The sequence below is a fragment of the Scyliorhinus torazame genome, chromosome 1, assembly GCF_047496885.1.
Source record: "Scyliorhinus torazame isolate Kashiwa2021f chromosome 1, sScyTor2.1, whole genome shotgun sequence".
Classification (NCBI taxonomy): Eukaryota; Metazoa; Chordata; class Chondrichthyes; order Carcharhiniformes; family Scyliorhinidae; genus Scyliorhinus; species Scyliorhinus torazame.
Genome location: NC_092707.1, coordinates 149,808,852 through 149,831,097, shown reverse-complemented (window position 1 = coordinate 149,831,097; position 22,246 = coordinate 149,808,852). Strand labels below are relative to the sequence as shown.

Genomic DNA, 22,246 nt, shown 5'->3' with positions numbered 1-22,246 from the left:
ACGGCGTCCGGGCCGTGGGCCGGGAGGAACTCAATCGCCTGGACCCGTTCGGCCTCGTGGGGCACCTGGCTCGCCGATCCGGCCGCATAGGACCCCCGCCGCGCCGCTTCGGTCGCCTGAAATTGTGCATAGCGGCTAGTCGCGTTTTCGTGCAGGACACTGGCTTCGATTGCGGAGGCTAAGGTGAGGCCTTTTATTTTTAAAAGCTGCTGGCGTACGGTGCCCGAGGCGACCCCAAAAACTATCTGGTCCCGAATCATGGAGTCTGAGGTGGTGTCGTAACCGCAGGACTGCGCGAGGATGCGGAGATGGGTATGGAATGACTGAAAGAGCTCATCCTTACCTTGCAGGCGCTGCTGGAAGACATATCTCTCGAAGCTCTCGTTGACCTCGACGTTGAAGTGTTGGTCGAGCTTGAGAAGGACCGTCTTGTATTTGGATTTGTCCTCGCCTTCCGCGAACACCAGGGAGTTGTAGACATGGTTGGCGTGCTGCCCTGCGGTGGTGAGGAGGATGGTGATCTTTCTGGTGTCCGAGGCGCGCTCTCTTTCGTTGGCTTCCAGAAAGAGCTGGAAGCGCTGCTTGAACAGCTTCCAATTTACGCCGAGGTTCCCAGCGACTTGCAACGGCTGCGGTGTGTTGACGGTGTCCATGGCGCAGGATGGCAGATTTGTGGGTAGGTGTCAAATCACTCCTGGTATCATGAAGTGTTGGGTACTCTGATACACGGACGAACCAACACAGTTGCGAATGGTACAACGTAGTTTTATTTCATTGAACTAAAAACATAGTAAACTCTGGTATTCAGCACATGGTGAACCTCTGAGTGGCTGGCAATGAGGTCTGTGCCCTGAGCTCTCTCCTGCTCGAGTGCCCAGGAAGTGTCGTGGTCCCTGCTTTGTACTGTGTATGCTCTTGTCCGTGATTGGCTGTCGTGTTGTGTGTGTTGATTGGTCCGTTGATCTGTCCATCATAATGTGTGTTTGTATGTGCTGTGATGTTCACCTGAATATCATGACACAACCCTCCTCCTCAGTAAGAAGAGGAAATACAATGCCACCCCAGCAAAGCTGTGGAGAGGAGCAAGATATAATCCCAGATTAGTTACTCTGAGAATCAAATAGAACATAGAACAATACAGCGCAGTACAGGCCCTTCGGCCCACGATGTTGCACCGAAACAAAAGCCATCTAACCTACACTATACCATTATCATCCATATGTTTATCCAATAAACTTTTAAATGCCCTCAATGTTGGCGAGTTCACTACTGTAGCAGGTAGGGCATTCCACGGCCTCACTACTCTTTGCGTAAAGAACCTACCTCTGACCTCTGTCCTATATCTATTACCCCTCAGTTTAAGGCAATGTCCCCTCGTGCTAGCCATTTCCATCCGCGGGAGAAGGCTCTCACTGTCCACCCTATCTAACCCTCTGATCATTTTGTATGCCTCTATTAAGTCTCCTCTTAACCTTCTTCTCTCTAACGAAAACAACCTCAAGTCCATCAGCCTTTCCTCATAAGATTTTCCCTCCATACCAGGCAACATCCTGGTAAATCTCCTCTGCACCCGTTCCAAAGCCTCCACGTCCTTCCTATAATGCGGTGACCAGAACTGTACGCAATACTCCAAATGCGGCCGTACCAGAGTTCTGTACAGCTGCAACATGACCTCCTGACTCCGGAACTCAATCCCTCTACCAATAAAGGCCAACACTCCATAGGCCTTCTTCACCACCCTATCAACCTGGGTGGCAACTTTCAGGGATCTATGTACATGGACACCTAGATCCCTCTGCTCATCCACACTTTCAAGAACTTTTCCATTAGCCAAATATTCCACATTCCTGTTATTCCTTCCAAAGTGAATCACCTCACACTTCTCTACATTAAACTCCATTTGCCACCTCTCAGCCCAGCACTGCAGCTTATCTATATCCCTCTGTAACCTGCTACTTCCTTCCACACTATCGACAACACCACCGACTTTAGTATCGTCTGCAAATTTACTCACCCACCCTTCTGCGCCTTCCTCTAGGTCATTGATAAAAATGACAAACAGCAACGGCCCCAGAACAGATCCTTGTGGTACTCCACTTGTGACAGAACTCCATTCTGAACATTTCCCATCAACCACCACCCTCTGTCTTCTTTCAGCTAGCCAATTTCTGATCCACATCTCTAAATCACCCTCAATCCCCAGCCTCCGTATTTTCTGCAATAGCCTACCGTGGGGAACCTTATCAAACGCTTTGCTGAAATCCATATACACCACATCAACTGCTCTACCCTCGTCTACCTGTTCAGTCACCTTCTCAAAGAACTCGATAAGGTTTGTGAGGCATGACCTACCCTTCACAAAGCCATGCTGACTATCCCTGATCATATTATTCCTATCTAGATGATTATAAATCTTGTCTCTTATAATCCCCTCCAAGACTTTAACCACTACAGACGTGAGGCTCACCGGTCTATAGTTGCCGGGGTTGTCTCTGCTCCCCTTTTTGAACAAAGGGACCACATTTGCTATCCTCCAGTCCTCTGGCACTATATTAAATAATAGAAATTAATGTAGATTGAAGTCACAGGATGTCACAATAGTTTATAATTAGAGATAGCTCTTGGGGCTAAAGGGATCAAGGGCTATGGGGGAGGAAGGCGGGATCAGGGTATTGAATTTAATGATCAGCCATGATCATAATGAATGGCGGAACAGGCTCGAAGGGTCGAATGGCCCCCTCCTGCTTCAATTTTCTGTGTGTGTTTCTATGTATGTTTATGGAGATGGTTGTACAAAATTTGGCCATGATGAAGAAAACTGTTGGCATACCAGTAATTACTGTGCCAGAAAGATGCTGAGATTGAGGCCTTGTAAATTTTGAGGAAAATTATTTAAGAATTTACATTTTAATCACTTCTAAATGCTTCACACAAATTATTTATGTAGGTAAAGAAGCAGGCAATTTGTGCACAGCAAAATCACACAGAAATGTGATTAATGATGAAATTATCTGTTTCAAGGTGTGTTTGAGAGCGGCAGAGTGTCTTTGAGACTTCGGCTTTACTCATGTTGCCATAGATTAGGATAAAACACGAGTTGTAGATTCAACAGAATCAATGGTCACAGAATAAGCAAGATCTCATGGAACCCAAATTTTTTTACCATCAACAAATACCAGGTAAATGAAAGCTGAAAACTTAATAAAGAAAAAATATTCCTGCAAAAGGAACTTGAGAAGTGGAGTTATATGGATCTGCAAAGGTTAAAATTAATTGACAATGATTCACAGCACTACGAATAAGAACAATTCAAGGGCCTCCATTAAATCAAACTTTCAAAATGAACTTTGAAGATGGACAGAAAAAGCAAAAAACCTTAAGATTGTACTGTCTTGTGACATTTGATTCCAAAATTAGGTTTGAATGACAAAATTCCTTTGTTAACCAGTTTCTTGGCATTTACCTTCAAATCACCAGTCCTCAATTCTTTGTAAAAGGCATTTTGCCATTTTGTTTTAAACCTGTCACGCTAATTGGTGAATTTTTAAATATGCTGCATAGGCACATTGTCACAGGTACAAAGAACAATACAGCACAGGAACAGGCCCTCCGAGCCTGTACCGGTCATGATACCAACCTTTGCCAAAACCCTCAGCACATCCTTGTGCTGTATCCCTCTATCCCCATCCTATCTATGTATTTGTCAAGTTGCCTTTTGAACGCCGTTAATGTATCTGCTTCCACAACCTCCCCTGGCAATGCGTTCCAGGCACACACCAAACTCTGCCTAAAAAACCTGCCTCGTACATTTTCTCTAAACTTTGCCCCACAGACCTTAAACCCATGCCCCCTCGTGACTGACCCCTCCACCCTGGGAAAGAGTGCCTGCCCATCCACTCTATCCATGCCCCTCATAATCTTGTAAACCTCTATCAGGTCACCCTTCAACCTGCGTCTTTCTAATGAAAACTGTCCTCCACATATTCAGCCTCTCCACATAGCTAACACCCTCCAGACCAGGCAACATCCTGGTAAACCTCCTCTGCACCCTCTCCAAAGCCTCCACATCCTTCTGGTAGTGTGGCGACCAGAATTGTGCGCAATATGCCAGGTGCGGCTGTACAACTGTAGCATGGCTTGCCAGTTTTTATACTCGATGCCCCGTCCAACGAAGGCAAGCATTCCGTATGCTTTCTTGACTACCTTGTCCACTTGTGTTGCCACCTTCAAAGTTCTGTGGACCTGCCGCCCAGATCCCTGACTTTCTATAATTCCAAAAGTTTTGCCATTTACGGTATATATTCCCCTCTATTCCTGGGATAGCGGGACTGACTATGATGAGAGATTAATGAGGGATAGGATTATATTTGCTGGAGTTCAGTAGAATGAGGGGGATCTCATAGACAACTATAAAATTCTAACCGGACGAAACAGAGTAGATGCAGGAAGTATGTTCCCGATGGTGGGAGTGTCCAGAACCAGGGGTCACAGTCTGAGAATACAGGGTAAACCATTTAGAACTGATATTAGGAGAAATTTCTTCACCCCGAGTGGTGAGCCTGTGGAATCGCTACCAGTGAAAGTAATTGAGGCCAAAACATTGTATTTTTTCAAGGAGGAGTTAGATATAGCTCTTGGGGCGAAAGGGATCAAAGGATATTGGGGAGTTGGGGGGTGGAAGGTGGGAACAGGCTATTGAGTTGGATGATCAGCCATGATCATAATGAATGGCGGAGCAGCTTTGAAGGACCGAATGGTCTGCTCCTGCTCCTATTTTCTATGTTTAACAGTAAGTGTGGTAAATGATGTTAACGACTGAAACTCGAGAGTTGCTTTTTGCCAAAATGCCATCTCTGCAATAACAAGTGTGCACTTGGAGCATGATTACCTGTACACTCAGTTCAGTGTGATCAACTCTTGCTAGGAAATTCAGGGCCACGCTCGCATGGGGGTCCATTAGAGTGTGGGGGGCGTGGTGTTAGCAGGGTTGTAAGAACACAGGAGGAGGTGGGGTGGCAGGGATGTGGGGGAGGGTCCTGGGACCATGAGTAGGTACAAATGGGAGCAGAGTACACATCAGATTTAAAGGTCCGCATTCACAAGAAGAAACACCATCCCAGATGTATGCAACCTGGGACAATTCCATACAATAAGCGTCAGTTGGTTACCCTAGTTCAGCTACTGTTGTTGTCCAGCAAAAAAAGACTTTTGGCAATTATATCATCAACTGAAACCTAGATGGGACGCAAAAAAGGGCGGTGGAGTAAAATTTAGATAGTGGGGAAATAGTAGCATGGAGTAAGGAAGAAACCACACTAGGAGAGGCTAGAAACAAACAACAGATACATTAAAATCAAGTGAAGTCAAAGTCTGACAAAAATATCAAGCAGAGAATATAATAAAAGCTTGCATCATTACTGCACTCTGTGGCAAAAAAAAGTTTCTCAGCACTGTTTTTAAAAAATTTGTTCGTGAAATGAGAATCCAAGACAAGCATATATTGCCTATTCCTAATTGCTCTTGAGAAGGTGGTGGAGACACAGAGAGTTTGATGATTTTGACTTGGCAAGAGTGAAAGAACAGCAATATAATTCCAAAGAATGGTGAGCAACAGGGAAGGGAATTTGCAGGTGGTGGTATTCCCATCCATCTACTACATTCGCGTTTCCAGGCAATGGATGGCACAGGTTTGGAAGGTGCTGCTGAAAGTGCCTTGGCAAGTTCCTGCAGTGCATCTTGGAGATGATGTATACACTCGCCACTGTCTGTGTGGTAGAGGGAGTGAGTCGTGAATATTTAAGGTAGCAGATGCGTTGCTGATCTTGCAGGCTGCTTTGTCCTGAATGGTGGAGTCTGAGCTTCAGATGCTGCGACATATCAGGGAGGGAGTTACCAGGAACACCGTGTTTCAGGAGGCCCTTAGATTAACTACCTTGAATTCGGCCAGTGGACAGGAACAGGAGGATGTGACTATGAGTGAGGCAGGTAGAGGGATCCAGGAGTTATGACTGCAGTAGGTTCGGCCTTTGTCCTTGTCCAACAGGTTTGAGATTCTTGTTCCTTGTGTGGATGAGAGCAGGGACTGTGGGGAGGATGAGCAAACTGACCACAACACTGGTACAGGGAGCGATTCAAGTCGGGGGAAGGTTGTGTTGCCTACCTGGTGCTAAGGTTCTGGATATTTCATCCGGGCTGGGAGGGTAAAGATCCAGTTTCCATGGTCCACGCTGGTACCAATGACATAGGTAGAAGAAGGATAGAGATTCTGCTGAAGGAATACAAGCACCTAGGGGCTAAATTAAAAAGCAGAACCAAAAAGGTAATAATCTCCGGATTACTACCTCAACCACGAGCTAATTGGCACAGGGTCAATAAGATTAAAGAGGTAAATGTATGACTCAAAGGTGGTGTGGAGAAATGGGTTCGAATTCATTGGCACCAGTATTGGGGAGGAGGAAACTATTCTGATGGGAAAGGGGCGGGGCGGGGGGGGGGGGGGGCAGCGGAGGTTTAGTTGTATGGAAAATTAGAAAATCAAAGTTTAAGGAGAAGGTGGAAGTGCAGGTGTATGATGAAGACTTTAAACTAGTTAAATGGGCCGAGGACTCAGGAGAGGTTAGTAACGTTTCCAGAACAGAGTATAGAAAGCGGCAGAAACCTAACTTCAGGCAGAACAAAAAAGGAGACAATTATGAAAAAGGGGGCAGGCAATGCAGGACTAAGAATGTTTACCTAAATGCACGTAGTATACAGAACAAGGGGCGGCACAGTGGCATAGTGGTTAGCACTGCTGCCTCACGGCACCGGTGTCCCAGGTTCGATCCCAGCCCTGGGTCATTGTCCGTGTGGAGTTTGTACATTCTCCCTTTGTCTGCGTGGGTCTCACCCCCACAACCCAAAAGATGTGCAGGCTAGGTGGATTAGCCATGCTAAATTGCCCCTTAATTGAGAAAAGAAAATTATTGGATACTCTAAATTTTTAAAAAGTATACAAAACAAGGTAAATGAGCTTCTGCCGCACGTTGAAATTGTGGGTACGATGTTGTGGGCCTCACACAGATGTAGCTGCAAGGTGATCAGGGCTGAGATTTAAATTGTAGAATCACTACAGTGCAGAAGGAAGCCATTTCCAAGGATATGTGGCTTATCGAAAGGACAGGCAGATGGGCAAAGGAGCATTCCTTGTTAGCAAGGATTGAAATTAAATCGATAGCAAGAAACGGTATAGGATCAGGAGGCACAGAATGTTTGTGGATAGAGTTGAGGAATTGCAAAGGAAAAAAAGACCCTGATGGGAGTTATGTACAGGCCCCCTAGCAGTCGTCAGGATGTTGGGCAGAAAATAAATCAGGAGACAGAAAAAGCATTTCAGAAAAGCAACATTACAATAATCATTGGGGACTTCAAGATGCAGGTCGACTGGGAAAATCAGGTTGGTAGCAGATCCCAAGAAAAGGAATTTGTGGAATGTCTACAAGATGTTTTTTTGGGACTTCCGGTGGTGACCATGGAGTGAGGGGTCACACACAGGGCAGCTCCTGCTTGAAGGCACAGAAAAGAGCTCTTTTTACCCGATAATGGGTGGAATTTTGATCAAAAGGTGTAGGTGAATGCTGGAGGTGTAGTTTCCCCCAGGAGTGATATGTCTGCTGACTATCAGACCCAGCAGAAAACAGTGAGAGATTAGACCTAAAGGTTTGAGGGAGCCTTTGCTGTAGCAGCCACTGTACAAATGCAAGTGGGGAAGGGCTGATGCCAGATGGAGGAGCTGATGACGTTTATTAAAGAGGAATTCTGCCGGCATAGGAAGGAGATGCGTGAGGATCGCTCGAAGACCATCGAAAGAGCTGTGGCACCCCTGAAGAGTTCTCTGGAGCGGGTAGAAGGATGTTTAGAAGTGCAGGGGTCGCGGATTTGGTAGACCGAAGGAGTGATCTCGGACCACAGCGATCGTGTGGTGGCTCTGGAGGCGGAGGTGGGGCTCCTAGGGGACCTGTGTACAATGTTGAGGGCAAAGGTAGAAGAGCAGGAGAATGCCTCGAGAAGGCAGAACCTGCGAATAGTGGGCCCGCCTGAAGGAGTGGAAGGTGTGAGTGCTAGGAGATACGTCTCGAAGATGCTGGCGGGGCTGGTGGCAGAATAAGGCTCCTGAAGTGGACCGAGCACATATGTCTCTGAGGCAGAAGCCTAGAGTTGGGGAGCCGCTGCAGGCGGTGATTGTGAGACTCCACAAATTTGTGGAGAAAGAGAAGATTCTGCGATGGGCCAGGGAGAAGCGTACCTGCGACTGAGAGGGGAATAGCATCCGAATTTATCAGGACATCGGAGCCGAGTTCGCAAAGCGGTGGGCAGGCTTCAACAAGGCCAAGTCGGCGCTGTACCACCGGCAGATCAGGTTTGGGGTGCTCTACCCGGCGAAATTATGGGTGACGCTCGGAGTATTATTTTGAGACCCCAGAAGCGGTCGAAGACATCATTAAGGAGCATAAACTGTGGGAGAACTGAGCGGACAATATTTGGGAACTGGGGTGATGGCACTTTGTACTGGTTGGGATCATGTTTGACGTGGGAGTAGGAATTGGGGGATTTTTGTTTTTTTGGGGAGGGGATTTTGCTGTTTACTGTTGAGATTGTAAGGGGTTGTAGGGATGATGAGTTTATGTGGGGATGGATGTTCTCATCCCCACCTCCTGCTTTGTGGGACTGTTTGTGTTTAACATTTGTTTGTTTGCTTTTGGAGTTCAGGAGAAGTCCTCGTTTGGGTGGGGGAGGGAAGGTCTGCATGGAGGTTTCCTCCTTGAGATGAGGAGTGGGGGGGGGGTGAGGTCATTAGGAGGTGCCTTTGGGCAGGAATCGGCCGCGCTAGCAAGTGATGTCGGTGAACGGAATGAGGTGGTGGGGGAGAAGGCCGAGAGTGGTGATGGGGGGGGGGGGAGAAAGAGGTTTTTGCAATGTGGCAGGGGGTGAGAGATGACATGGTCAGGACGGAGAAAGGGGCCATCTGGGGTGGGCTAGGTATAGGATGGAATTAGGGGGCGGGAGTTAAGTGGGGAAGATGACAGATGGTAGAGGGGATTGGCGGCGTAAGCCTCCGCGTAAGGCTAGTAACGTGGAATGTCCGGGGACTGAATAGGCCGGTTAAAAGGTCACAAGTGTTCACGCACCTCAGGAGCTTGAAAGCAGGGTCGGTCTTTCTGCAGGAGACGCACCTCTGTGTGAAGGACCAGGTTAGGTTAAGGAAGGGTTGGGTCAGGCAGGGTTTTATTCGGGGTTTTATTTGAAATCGAGCTGAGTGGCAATTTCAATGAGCGCTGGCTGAACTGGGGTCCCTGGCCCAAACCCATCCCCAACATCCGCCTATCTCCCCCGCCACTCCTAGTGCCCCCTCTGCAGCCAGCCCAGCCCATTCCTCACAATCTTCTGACAGAGCACCAAGACAGGTTGAAAAGTTTTGAACATGTGTTTATTGTGCAACTGTGAACATATATACACAGGTTTGTGCCCTAGCCCCTCACGTTATCCAATGTGCTGCTCCCCTGCCAATTTAACTGGTGTTTACCTTTCTGGCCTCATGGGCCCTAACTCTACGTCTAGCCTGAGCTACTCCTTGGGATGGGGTGTGAGCAGAGCAATCCCCAAGGCTCCCCCGCCACCTGGCGCTGCTAGTCCTGGGCGCCGACTCCTGTCTCGACCAGAGTCTCGATACTCGCGACCATTGAGCACAGGGAGTGGACCACCTCATTCCAGGATGTGCCACATCACGCTGTGACTGCGCCACCTGAATGAAATGAATGAAAATCGCTTATTGTCACAAGTAGGCTTCAAATGAAGTTACTGTGAAAAGCCCCTAGTCGCCACATTCCGGCACCTGTTCGGGAGGCTGTTACGGGAGTCCCTCTGGGTCTGCGCCACATCAGCCAACGCCTGGACAATGCCGCTGCCGCCGTCCTCAGCCATGGCCCGCTGTGACTAGGCCACGCTCTGGAGCGCTGCTGCAATGACCAGGTGGCCTTGATACATGGATGCCTGTGACAGGGCATCCCTGGCCTGGGCATCGGCCACTGCCCTCACAGAGTGTCCCAGGCCTTGGACATTTTGATCCATGGCCGAAAATGCCATTGCCAAGGCCTCCACCGTAGCCGCCACCTATGCGGTGTTGGCCTGGGTGGCATGCATGGTCGGCACCACCTCCTGCTTCTGCAGGCGGTTGAACTCCTCCAACTGCACCTGTAGATGCTGGATGGTTGCTGACACCCCCTCATGCAGTCCTTTGCACTGTGCCTGCATCTCCACTATTGATGAGACCGGCCTCTCCAGAAGCCCAAAGCCCTGCCTTCTGGACGGCAGCTAGTCCCTGGGTTGGGGTGTTCTCTGACCGTTCGCCCCCTCAGGGGTTCCTACCTCCACCTGATGTACTGCAGCACATGTGTGGTGCGCACCAGATAGTGCCCCAGGAGCTTCTTCACTAACATGCCCAACCGAGGTGAGTGTCTCTGGGATGGTGGAGGGTGTTGGAGACGCAGTGTCGGGAAGTCAATGTTGGGAAGTCAGTGTCGTCCCTGGGCTGGTGCTTCGGGGTGTCTCCAACTGTGGGTCGAGGGATTCCGTCTCTGTCAATGTCCTCTTCCTCGCTGCTATCCACTTGGGTTGGAGTTGTGGTTGGAAGACACCAGAAGGGCCCGCTTCATCACCAGGAGATCCTGCAAGACACAAGACGTGATTGGATTGGGGTGGCAGTGAAGGGGGGGGGGGGGCATTTTGGGGATGGTGTGGTGGAGGGGGGAAGTGCAGGGGCGGGTGGTGGTTGAGAGAGGGGTGTGGGGGTAGAGGAGAGGGGGTGATGGTGGTGGAGGGGGGGGGGGGTGTGGGGATGGTGGTGGGGGAGGGAGTGGTGGTGGGGAGGTGATGATGGAGGTGGTGGAGTGTGTGGTGGTGATGGAGAGGGGAGGTGGGAGTGGGGTGGTGGGAAGACAGAAAACGCACAGTGTTGGGCAGTTGGCCGTATGCAGCACAGGGGGTGGATAGCTGTTGGACTTCATGGCCAGGGCATCCAGCCTCGGTGGCCGGTATGGGCGCTGGCAGGTGGTGAAGAGTGGGGGTTTGGTCGCCCTCCGGGTGGGGCGGGTGTGAGGTTACAGGTATGTGGAACAGGGGTTGGTACCAGGGCACTGTGCTGCCTACTCACCCTGGCCGCCCTGAGGAGGTTGTGCAGTTTCTTCCTTCACTGCTGGCCGGTCCTGGCAGATTTCCCCACAGTGCACATGACCTGTGCCACCTGCACCCAGGCCTGGAGAACAGCAACGGATGGCACCCTCCTTCCCATCCTGGGGTACAGGGTGGCCTGCCTCTCCTCCACGGCATCCAGTAGGGTCTTGAGTTCAGCATCAGTGAACTAGGATGCTGCTCTTTCTGCTGCCATCTTGTTGGTTGGGATGGGTGTGCTGGGAGTGGAGTGCTTATGCACGGCTGCAGCTTGTCAGTCTCTCAAGTATCAATCCCGACCCATTCTTCATTGGAATCGATCGTGTTCCACGTGGCGCCAGTGCTAGCCCATTAACGGTTGATAAATTGCTCCGGGAGCAGCGCCAGTTTCTAAACACCAGATTCTGTCCCAGCATCAGCACTTTGTCTCTGAAACGGAGAATCCTGCCCAAGGTGTTCCAGTGGACAGTGGCACAATGAATGAGCAGTACCTGATAGTGGAAAGGGGGAAGCGAACCAGGAGCATTGCAGCAGGGTGTAAACAGAGAAAAGGAAGGGCAATAAAATTCATGAACATTGATCATTTACATGTTGTCAGATTGCTTTCAGCTCTGAGATTCTTTTTGAGGTACCGTTAGAGATGGATTGAGTAAATTCTTGGCAAAACACTGGCTGTATCGAAAGGAAAACAGTCACTCACCCGGCCAACATGGTGTAAAGTAAAACACCCAGACTCCAGATATCACAGCCTTCATCATATCCTTGGCGTTTGAGAACCTGAACAAAGACAAACCTCGATTTATGTTTCTACTCATCACTTAAAAAAAAACTTTATATTCTTCACATTTTCCACATTTTCACCAAATACACAACAAACGAAAACCAACAACAAATACAGCACCAATCCCCCAAACAGCATCCCCTCCAATATACAAACCCAAACATCTCCCATACATTCCAAGTAAAACAAAACAAAAAGACCAAAAGAAAATTAATGGTCATCCCATAAACAATGTGCTCAACCCCACCAATAACTACCCCCCCACCATATGTTCGATAGCATCCAATTCTTGAAAGTGCATGATAAACAACCCCCATGAATTGTAGAACACTTCCATCCTCCCCCTCAGCTCAAACGTCACCTTCTTGAGCGGTACAAATTCCAGCAGGTCCCATCGCCAAGCCGTGGCACAGAGCGGAGAAGCTGACCTCCACCCCAGCAGGACCCGCCTCTGGGCAATCAACGAGGTGAAGGCTAAAACATCTGCCCCTGCACCCGCCTGCAGCCCAGGTCAGTCCGACACCCCAAAAATGGCTTCTAGGGGCCCTGGCTCCAAACTCACATGTACTACCCCCAAAATGACAGTAAAAACCTCCCTCCAATACATCTCCAGCTTTGGGCAGGACCAAAACATGCAAGCATGGTTTGCGGGGCTCCTCCCACAGCGCTCACATAGACCCTCCAGCCCCTCAAAGAGTTGGCTCACCCTCGCCCTTGTGAGGTGCACCCTGTACACAAGCTTCAGCTGTATCAGCCCCAACTTCGTTCGCGAGGTTGAGGCGTTTACCCGCTGGAGCACCTCACAGCACAGACCTTCTTCCATTACCTCCCCCAACTCTTCCTCCCACTTGGCTTTAATCCCCTCCAAGGGTACCTTATCCTCCTCCAAAATCCTCCCAAAGTTTGCCGACACCACCCCTTTCTCCATTCCCCCTGCCGTCGTTACCTCTTTCAACAACCAGGGGGCCGGCACTATTGGGAAGCTCTGAACCTCCTTCATGGCAAAATCCTAGAGCTGCAGGTACCTAAATACTTCCCTCTGCCCCAGTCCATATTTCTTCCCCAACTCCTCAATCCTCGCAAAACAACCTCCTCGGAACAGGTCTTTTAATACCCCGACTCACCTCTCCTCCCATCTCAGAATCCTCCCATCCAACTTTCCTCGCTCAAACCTATGGTTCCTCCTAATTGGCATGTTCCTTGACCCCGCCCACAGCTTAAAGTGCTGCTTCAACTGCCTCCAAACCTTCAGCGTCGCCACCACCACCGGACTCCCAGAGTATTTACCTGGGGCCATCGGGAGCAGTGCCGTAGCTAACGCCCTCAGCCCTGACCCCCTGCACAGACACCCCTCCATCCTAACCCACTGGGATCTCCCCCCCCCACCCCCCAACCCAACTCCTCACCTTTTCGGTATTCGCCGCTCAATAATAGTTTAATAAATTCGGGAGGCCCAACCCCCCTGCCTGCCGCGTCCTCTCTGCAGAATTACTTCCCTAACCCTGGATATTTCTACTCATCACTTGTGTGATGTTCAATAAAACCCGGAAAAAAGGAAGTGAATAGGGAAAAACAAAGCCAATAAATCAATCAAGTGTTTGAGATTTAACTCTTAAAACAGTTTACAAGTACACAAGATTTCTGTGAGCAACCTGACCTGGTAGAATACATTTCCCATCATGGGGGACAATGTAATTTCTCACAAATATTAGCCTATTCTGCACTTTCAGGCATGCGTCAGGAGGAGTGCACTAAATTCTGTCAATGTTTCCAGGTCTGTGATCTTTCTAAGCATTTCCAGCATTTTCTACTTGTACATCGTTGTTGTAAATTGTTCTTTTTTCCTCGAAGGTCAAGTGGGTAAACATATCACACAGTACAACAAAGCTATACAGCTCAGAGTATCCAATTTAGCCCGTTTGTGCTGAGTTAATTAATCTCAGTCAAGATGGCAATTAACAGCCGAAGATTGCAGTGCCATGTGCTGAAACCAAGCCAGGTCCCTATTATTAATCAGGAGAAGGTGGTGGTGTTGTTTTATTGTACCCAGACTAATAATCCAGAGACCCGCAGCAATACCCCGCTTACCACACCCGCGGACCTGGGTTCAAATCCCACTACAGCAGATGGCAAAATGTGAATTCGATAAAAACCTGTAATTAAAAGTCTAATGATGATCATGAAACCATTGTCAATTATTGTATAAACTCATCTGCTTCACTAATGTCCTTTAGGGAAGGAAATCTGCTGACCTGATCTGGGCAGCGTGACTACATGTGGTGGACACTTAAATGTCTGAAATGGCCACTCAGTTCAAGAGGCAATTAGGGATGGGCAATAAATGCTGACCCAGTCAGTGATGCCCACATCCAATGAATAAAATAAATCATGTGCCCACATGTGTGTACATGTATTGAACGACAAGGAAGTTTGGACTCAACTGCAATGTCCCTCACAATCAAATGGGCTAAATAAACACAACTTAGTAAGGTACTGAAGGGATGCAGCACTGCCTTCGGGGCAAGGAGAAAACTGTCACAAAGAGAGAAAAGGAAAAACTATTCTCAACATGGTGAGAAAACGGTAAATGATGGTTTTACATAGCTCTTTCTCTAGCATGTCTCCTCATGCCCTTGAACACTTCCTGCTCTCTCAATCCCATTCCCAGCAAATCTTATGTGAGAACCCTCCCTGGCCCCCTACTTGACATTGTAAAGGAGTCCTTTCTTCAGGTACTGTTCCTCATCCTTTTCAAAACTGATGCCTCATCCCATAAACTTTAAAAGTCCATTTTTGGTACTGTGTCCTGGGAAACTAGCACCCCAAAGTTTCTCTCCAAAGTTTTTTAAAATGTCTCGCCTCTCAAAATCTTTGCCATCTTTCCCAAAATGTCAGGTTTGAATCTCTCCAATCAGACTTCTACCCCTACCACAGGACTGAAAGGGTCCTAATCAATTTCACAAATTACATTTTAAATGACTGTGACAACTTGCATTCTCCCTCCTTGTGCATCTCAACTTTTCTGTAGACCTTGTTATTGTTGAATTCACCTTCCTTTATCTACCCTTCCCTGATATCCAGCTGAGTGGAATTGCTCTTGCTTGGTTCCTTTCTTACTTGCCCTTATTATTGCAAGAGCATCTACGGAAATAGCTTTTCCTCCTGCTCCCACAGTTAGTTCCCAAACACCCCTCCCCACAAGCTCCCCAAAGGATTGATACTTGGCGCATTCTCTTCATCACCTACCTGCTGCGCTTTGGCGACAATTATTGAAAACATGGAATCAGGTTCCACATGTATTTGATGATAATCAGCCCTCCCTCACCATCATTTCACTTAACCTCTTCACTGCCTCAATGTTGTCAGAATACTTGTCTGAAATCTAGGGTTGAATAAAATCCTGGCACTACACACTCTGAGCTCCACTGAATTTTCCACTCATGCTCCTTTATAAATCCCTATGTCATGTGCATTTTCCTTCCTGCATTGAAATCAGGAACATAATATAACCAAACTTGTTTTGCATAGCACTGCGGAACTTCTAATCTCCTTTAGTTTTTCTTCCTGTTATCTCAACGCCCTTAGAACCCAAGTTTGATGTATCTCACCACTACTTACTGATCTATTTAATCTCTTTTACTTTTTTCATAAAATGGTGGTGCAATGTGGAGGTTCAGACTTGCATTCATGTTTCTCAGACTTGGCACCATTTCCCAAATTTCAGCTACGCATAAATCAGCTTAGGAAGTTGATAGCTTATATCCTGCGAAATGATCTTAATCATTGTGGTAGTACCAGGTATTGCGGCACCCAAGAGGCTGATAACCATTGGTCAGACCCAGGAGTCTACCATTGGCTGTTGTACGTAGCTCCGCCTGACAGGCGGGGTATAAGAAATGGTGCAGTCCCAGCAGCCTTCACTTTCTGTATCGAAGCTGCTGGGGAAAGAGTTCTAGCAATCAGTTATGAATCACTTCGTCTTGAGTGTAATTGATTGCGCATCAATTTAATCTGCTAGACTTAAGCTGGAAGGATGGATCTCCGAATCAAACCGGAGTGCCTTCAACTCAGCCCCCACGCGGAGAACTCAGCTGCAATTTTTAAACACTGGCTGGCGTGCTTTAAAGGCTACCTCGAGACGGCCGGAGCACCCCCACAGAAGGACAGAAAATGCATCTCCTGCGCTCAAGGGTCAGCCCTGGGATCTACCCCCTTATCGAGGAGGCGGAGAATTATGATGCCGCAATCGAACTGCTAGAAGGACATTATATCTGCCCTGTAAATCAGGTATACGCTCGTCACCTGCTTGCGACTAGACGGCAAAGCCCCGCGGAATCATTGGAAGATTTCTACCAGGCACTACTGGTGCTGGGCCGAAACTGTGGCTGTCCGCAAGTTTCGGGGAACGAGCACACGGAACGTTTAATCAGGGATGCTTTCGTAGCAGGTATGACCTCCTCAGATATCCGCCGAAGACTCCTAGAAAGGGACATTCTGGGACTCAGAGAGGCACGGGCCCTGGCAGGGTTCATGGACATTGCCTACAAAAACGCGCAGTCCTATGCGCCCGACCGCGCGTCGGCCCCCTGGGCTGCGTGGCACCCCGCAGCGACAGCCCCACAGACCTCCCCCCTGACCCCGCAGGCCTGCGCTGCGAGATGGCCCGCTAACGCCGCCGGATCCCGCTGTTTCTTCTGCGGGCAGGCGAATCATCCCGGCCCGCACCGCCATCTGCAAAGGGTGCGGCAAGAAGGGCCACTTTGTGGGGGTCTGCCTGGCCCGCGCCGTGGCCGTGGTCTCCCGCGCCTGCGGACCGCCGCGGCAACCCCCCTTTCAGGCCCCGACTGGCCAGCGCTCACCGCCACCCCACTATCCTAGGGCCACGTGCGACCCACGGGCGCGGCCATCTTGCCCCCCGGACACCACGCTGGATGGGTGCCGCCATTTTGTCCATCGACGCCGCCATCTTGTTCATCCCCGGATACCATGTGCGACCCATGGGTGACGCCATCTTGGATGGGGCCCCAGGCCCCCAGCACGGCTGACTACACGCTGCCCGATCAGAACTCGTAACTGCTTCATCTGGCCTCGGTGACACTGGACCAAAGTCGACCCCGGACACTCGCAACAGCTACGACGACGGTCTTTATCAACGGCCACGAGACATCTTGCCTCATTGACTCTGGGAGCACGGAAAGCTTTGTTCACCCCGGCACGGTAAGGCGCTGTTCACTTGTAACCCACCCTGTAAACCAAAGGATCTCCCTGGCCTCCGGGTCACACTCGGTGGAGATAAAGGGGTTCTGTCTAGCGAACCTCACTGTCCAAGGCAGGAAATTCGACAATTTCCGCCTGTATGTCCTGCCACACCTCTGCGCGCCTACCCTCCTGGGGCTGGACTTCCAATGCCATTTGCAAAGCCTGACTTTTAAATTTGGCGGCCCTATACCTCCCCTTACTGTCTGCGGCCTCGCGACCCTTAAGGTCGACCCGCCTTCCCTGTTTGCGAACCTCACCCCGGATTGCAAACCCGTCGCCACCAGGAGCAGACGGTACAGTGCCCAGGACCGGACCTTCATCAGGTCAGAGGTCCAAAGGCTGCTGGGGGAAGGGGTCATCGAAGCGAGCAACAGTCCCTGGAGAGCTCAAGTAGTGGTGGTAAAAACCAGGGAGAAGCATAGGATGGTCAGTGACTACAGCCAGACCATCAACAGGTTTACGCAGCTGGACGCGTACCCTCTTGCCCCGTATAGCTGACCTGGTAAACAGGATCGCACAGTACAAGGTTTTCTCCACGGCGGATCTCAAGTCCGCCTACCACCAGCTACCCCTCCGTAATAGTGACCGCAAATACACTGCCTTCGAAGCAGATGGGCGGCTCTATCAATTTTTTAAGAGTTCCCTTTGGTGTCACTAATGGGGTCTCGGTCTTCCAGCCAGAGATGAACCGAATGGTTGACCGGTACGGCTTACGCGCAACATTCCCGTATCTGGATAACGTCACCATCTGCGGCCATGACCAGCAGGACCACGACACTAACCTCTGCAAATTTCTCCAGACCGCGAAAATCTTTAACCTGACATACAATAAGGATAAATGCGTATTTAGCATCGACTGTCTAGCCATTCTAGGCTACGTAGTGCGTAATGGAGTTATAGGCCCCGACCCTGAACGCATGCGCCCCCTTATGGAGTTCCCCCTCCCTCACTGCCCCAAGGCCCTGAAGCGCTGCCTCGGGTTTTTCAGCTATTACACACAGTGGGTCCCCAACTACGCAGACAAAGCCCGGCCCCTAATCCAGTCCACAACCTTCCCCCTGTCGACGGAGGCCCGCCAGGCCTTCAGCCGCATCAAAGCAGACATTGCAAAGGCCACGATGCGCACCATCGACGAGACCCTCCCCTTCCAGGTCGAGAGCGATGCGTCCGACGTAGCTCTGGCAGCCACCCTCAACCAAGCGGGCAGGCCTGTGGCTTTCTTCTCCCGTACCCTCCATGCTTCCGAAATTCGCCATTCCTTGGTCGGAAAAGAGGCACAAGCCATAGTAGAAGCTGTGAGACATTGGAGGCATTACCTGGCAGGCAGGAGATTCACTCTCCTCACTAACCAACGGTCGGTTGCCTTCATGTTCGATAATGCACAGCGGGGCAAGATTAAAAACGACAAGATCTTGCGGTGGAGGATAGAACTCTCCACCTTCAACTACGAGATCTTGTACCGTCCAGGGAAGCTAAATGAGCCTCCTGATGCCCTGTCCCGCGGCACTTGTGCCACTGCACAAGTGGACCGCCTCCGATCCCTCCACGAGGACCTCTGCCACCCGGGGGTCACTCGTTTCTTCTACTTCATCAAGACCCGCAACCTGCCCTACTCCATCGAGGAGGTCAGGACAGTCACCAGGGACTGCCAAATCTGCGCGGAGTGCAAACCGCACTTCTACCGGCCAGAGAGGGCGCACCTGATAAAGGCTTCCCGTCCCTTTGAACGCCTCAGCATGGATTTCAAAGGCCCCCTCCCCTCCACCGACCGCAACACGTATTTCCTGAACGTGATTGACGAATACTCCCGGTTCCCCTTCGCCATCCCCTGCCCAGACATGACCACATCCACCGTCATCAAGGCCCTCCAGGGTATCTTTACATTGTTTGGTTTCCCCGCGTACATACACAGTGATAGGGTGTCCTCCTTTATGAGCGACGAACTGCGTCAATTCCTACTCAGCAAGGGCATCGCCTCGAGCAGGACGACCAGTTACAATCCCCGGGGAAACGGGCAGGTAGAGAGGGAGAACAGAACGGTCTCCTACGGTCCAGGAACCTCCCAGTTTTCCTCTGGCAAGAAGTCCTCCCGGTGGCCCTCCATGCCATCAGGTCGCTGCTCTGTACTACCACAAATCAGACACCTCATGAACGTCTCCTTGTTTTCCCCAGGAGGTTCTCCACCGGGACCTCGCTCCCAACCTGGCTAGCGACTCCCAGACCCATTCTGCTTCGGAAGCATGTGCGGGCGCACAAGGCGGACCCGTTGGTCGAGAGGGTCCACCTGCTGCATGCTAACCCCCAGTACGCCTACGTGGCGTTCCCTGATGGCCGGCAAGACACAGTCTCCCTTCGGGACCTGGCGCCCGCCGGAATCCCACGCGCACCTGAACCATTGCCCCCCCCCCCCACAGCACCTCACTGGAGGGTCAGTACTCCCGCCACTCCTGCCTAGGCCCGACCACCCACTGACACCCCCTACAGGCCCCCCCCCCCCCGCCCCCCCGTCAACCTTTTGCCCCAACAGCGCCGCCTAGGGGTGACGAAGCTGCCAGGGAGGACGAAACCACGCTCCCGGAGTCGCAACCACCGGGACCCACACCAGCATCACCACCGAGGCCCAGGTGCTCCAGAAGGACGACCAGGCCACCCGATCGACTGATTGCTTCACTGTGAACACTTTGTGAAATTCCTCGACACCACGGTGCCTCCATACCTGGTCATACCATAATAAAGGCGACTGTTACCACTGGCTACCACCCCCGCCGGACTCTTTTTTAACAGGGGGTGATTGTGGTAGTACCAGGTATTGCGGCACCCAAGAGGCTGATGACCATTGGTCAGACCCAGGAGTCTACCATTGGCTGTTGTGCGTAGCTCCGCCCTGACAGGCGGGGTATAAGAAACGGTGCTGTCCCAGCAGCCTTCACTTTCTGTATCAAAGCTGCTGGGGAAAGAGTTCTATCAGATTAAAGCCTTCAGTTATGAATCACTTCGTCTTGAGTGTAATTGATTGCGCATCAATCATATAAAAAGCTCTCACCTCTGGAGCAACAAAGTTGGCTGTGTAGCACGGAGTCATGAGGAGACCATTGTCGGCCCTAAGCTGCTTAGCGAAACCAAAATCACAGATTCGGATGGACTCAGGGTTACTTGACTCATCTACGTACAAAATATTGCTTGGTTTCAAGTCTCTGTGAACCACCTGCAAAAGAGGTAAAGTACATTAAACAAATCAAATCATCTCTCAAGATTCTATTTAAAGATTTTTCTCATGTGCCAAGACCAGGAACAGTTTTCACATTGGTCATTCAATCTAAGTTAAGCACATACAGGTGAAATATAATGTGGGTTAAATGCAGTTTAAAGGTTTTTATACAACTGCTGCAATGTACCTTAGCTTAATCTCACAATAGCAAGCCATAGGCAGCAAGCATATTTCAATTTTTACCCTTAGAGTTTCCATATCAATTAATATACTACCATCATATATTTTACTAATCTTTCAGGATTAGGGACTGCTAACAAGATCAGAATTTATTTTCTCTCCTTAGTTGGCATTGAGAAGTCAGTGCTTAGACATCATTTTTAGCCACTGCAAACCATGTGAAATGGATCCCATATTGCTGTTAGCCAGGAAGTTTCAAGATTTTGATCCAGTGACAAAGGAAAGGCGAAATATGTCAAAGACAGGGTGACATGCAAGTTAAGAGTTATAAAGTCAGAGTTTTACAGCACAGCAAGAGACCCTTCAGCCCATCATGTCTGCACCAGTCATCAAGCATTTAGAGAACTTGGAATTGGTGGTGTTCCCATGCTCTTGTTCCTCGAGGTGATGGAGACAATTCTGCAGCGACTTACCTGGATTTTATGTTAACTAATAGCCGTGTAAGTGTTTTCTTAAATTATGAGAAACGAGCAGGGAATGGGATTAATTGGATAGTCCCCAACAAAGAGCCAACATAGGAACAATGGCCTGAACTGCCTCTTTCTTCACCGTATGATGACACTGTCAAGATGCATCTTGTGATGAATAAGAAATTGTCATATTTTATATATATTTTGTAGTGATGTTATTAAAACCTGGGCTAAGATGCATACAGACAGCATGGTTGCTAGAGCTGTGATTAAGGCATCGTAAAAGTGAGGTAATCATTGATTTGCAGGTGAAGTGTTCTGCTGATAGATCTTTCTATCTTTAAAAAAAATAAATTTAGAGTACCCAATTCATTTTTTCCAATTAAGGGACAATTCAGCGTGGCCAATCCACCTAGCCTGCACATCTTTGGGTTGTGGGGGCGAAACCCACGCAGACACGGGGAGAACGTGCAATCTCCACATGGACAGTGACCCAGAGCCAGGATCGAACCTGGGACCTCGGCGCCGTGAGGCAGCAGTGCAAACCACTGTGCCACCGTGCTTATCTCTTGATTTTTCTATCTTAAGGACCATTTACTTGTTTACAGATACCAAACTAATGGAATATTGTTTATATTTGAAGGGCCCTGGGGTATAGATAATATATGAGGTATTGGGCACGATTCTCTTGGCGTGTTGCGCTCGAGCGAGAGCACAACGTGACTGGAGAATCTCGGGAGAGCCCTCTCGCAGGCTTCCCGGCATCCTCCACACCTCGCAGGATTCACCCAAGTCCGGATTCGGAACTCTGCCCAAGAGGGATGTGATCAAACGATACTCATGGAAGTAGGTCATAAACCTACATAAGGATTCCCTACCCGGGATACACCGGCCTCCCTTGATTCTCCGGCAAACCCAGGGAGGATGCAGCCGGGCGCCGATCAGTGCTGGCCCACAAGAACATGGACCAGGTGGAACTGCACCATTGGGAGTCTCCCAGGAATTGAGAGGCCCTTGAGTGGTCAATGTTAGAGCAGGGTCGTCTGACCCTCTCCCTGCTGGCTAGAAAACTGCCTGGTTGCCAGTGCAAAGGTGCCTGGGTGGCACTGCCATTGGTCAGGACCCGAGGGGGTGATGCCCATGAAA

General features: G+C 49.8%; 1 protein-coding gene across 3 annotated transcripts in view; it reads right to left on the bottom strand.

Annotated features, from left to right (window-relative positions):
* Positions 1–22,246, bottom strand: part of rps6ka1 (ribosomal protein S6 kinase a, polypeptide 1) — a 491,911-nt gene that overhangs the window by 25,394 nt on the left and 444,271 nt on the right. For all 3 annotated transcript variants that reach the window (XM_072501006.1, XM_072501007.1, XM_072501008.1), the window contains 2 exons: positions 20,286–20,447; positions 11,903–11,979 (listed from right to left, as the gene is read on the bottom strand). In XM_072501006.1, the coding sequence (XP_072357107.1) occupies positions 11,903–11,979; positions 20,286–20,447 (239 nt within the window). The remainder of the gene's footprint in view (positions 1–11,902; positions 11,980–20,285; positions 20,448–22,246) is intronic.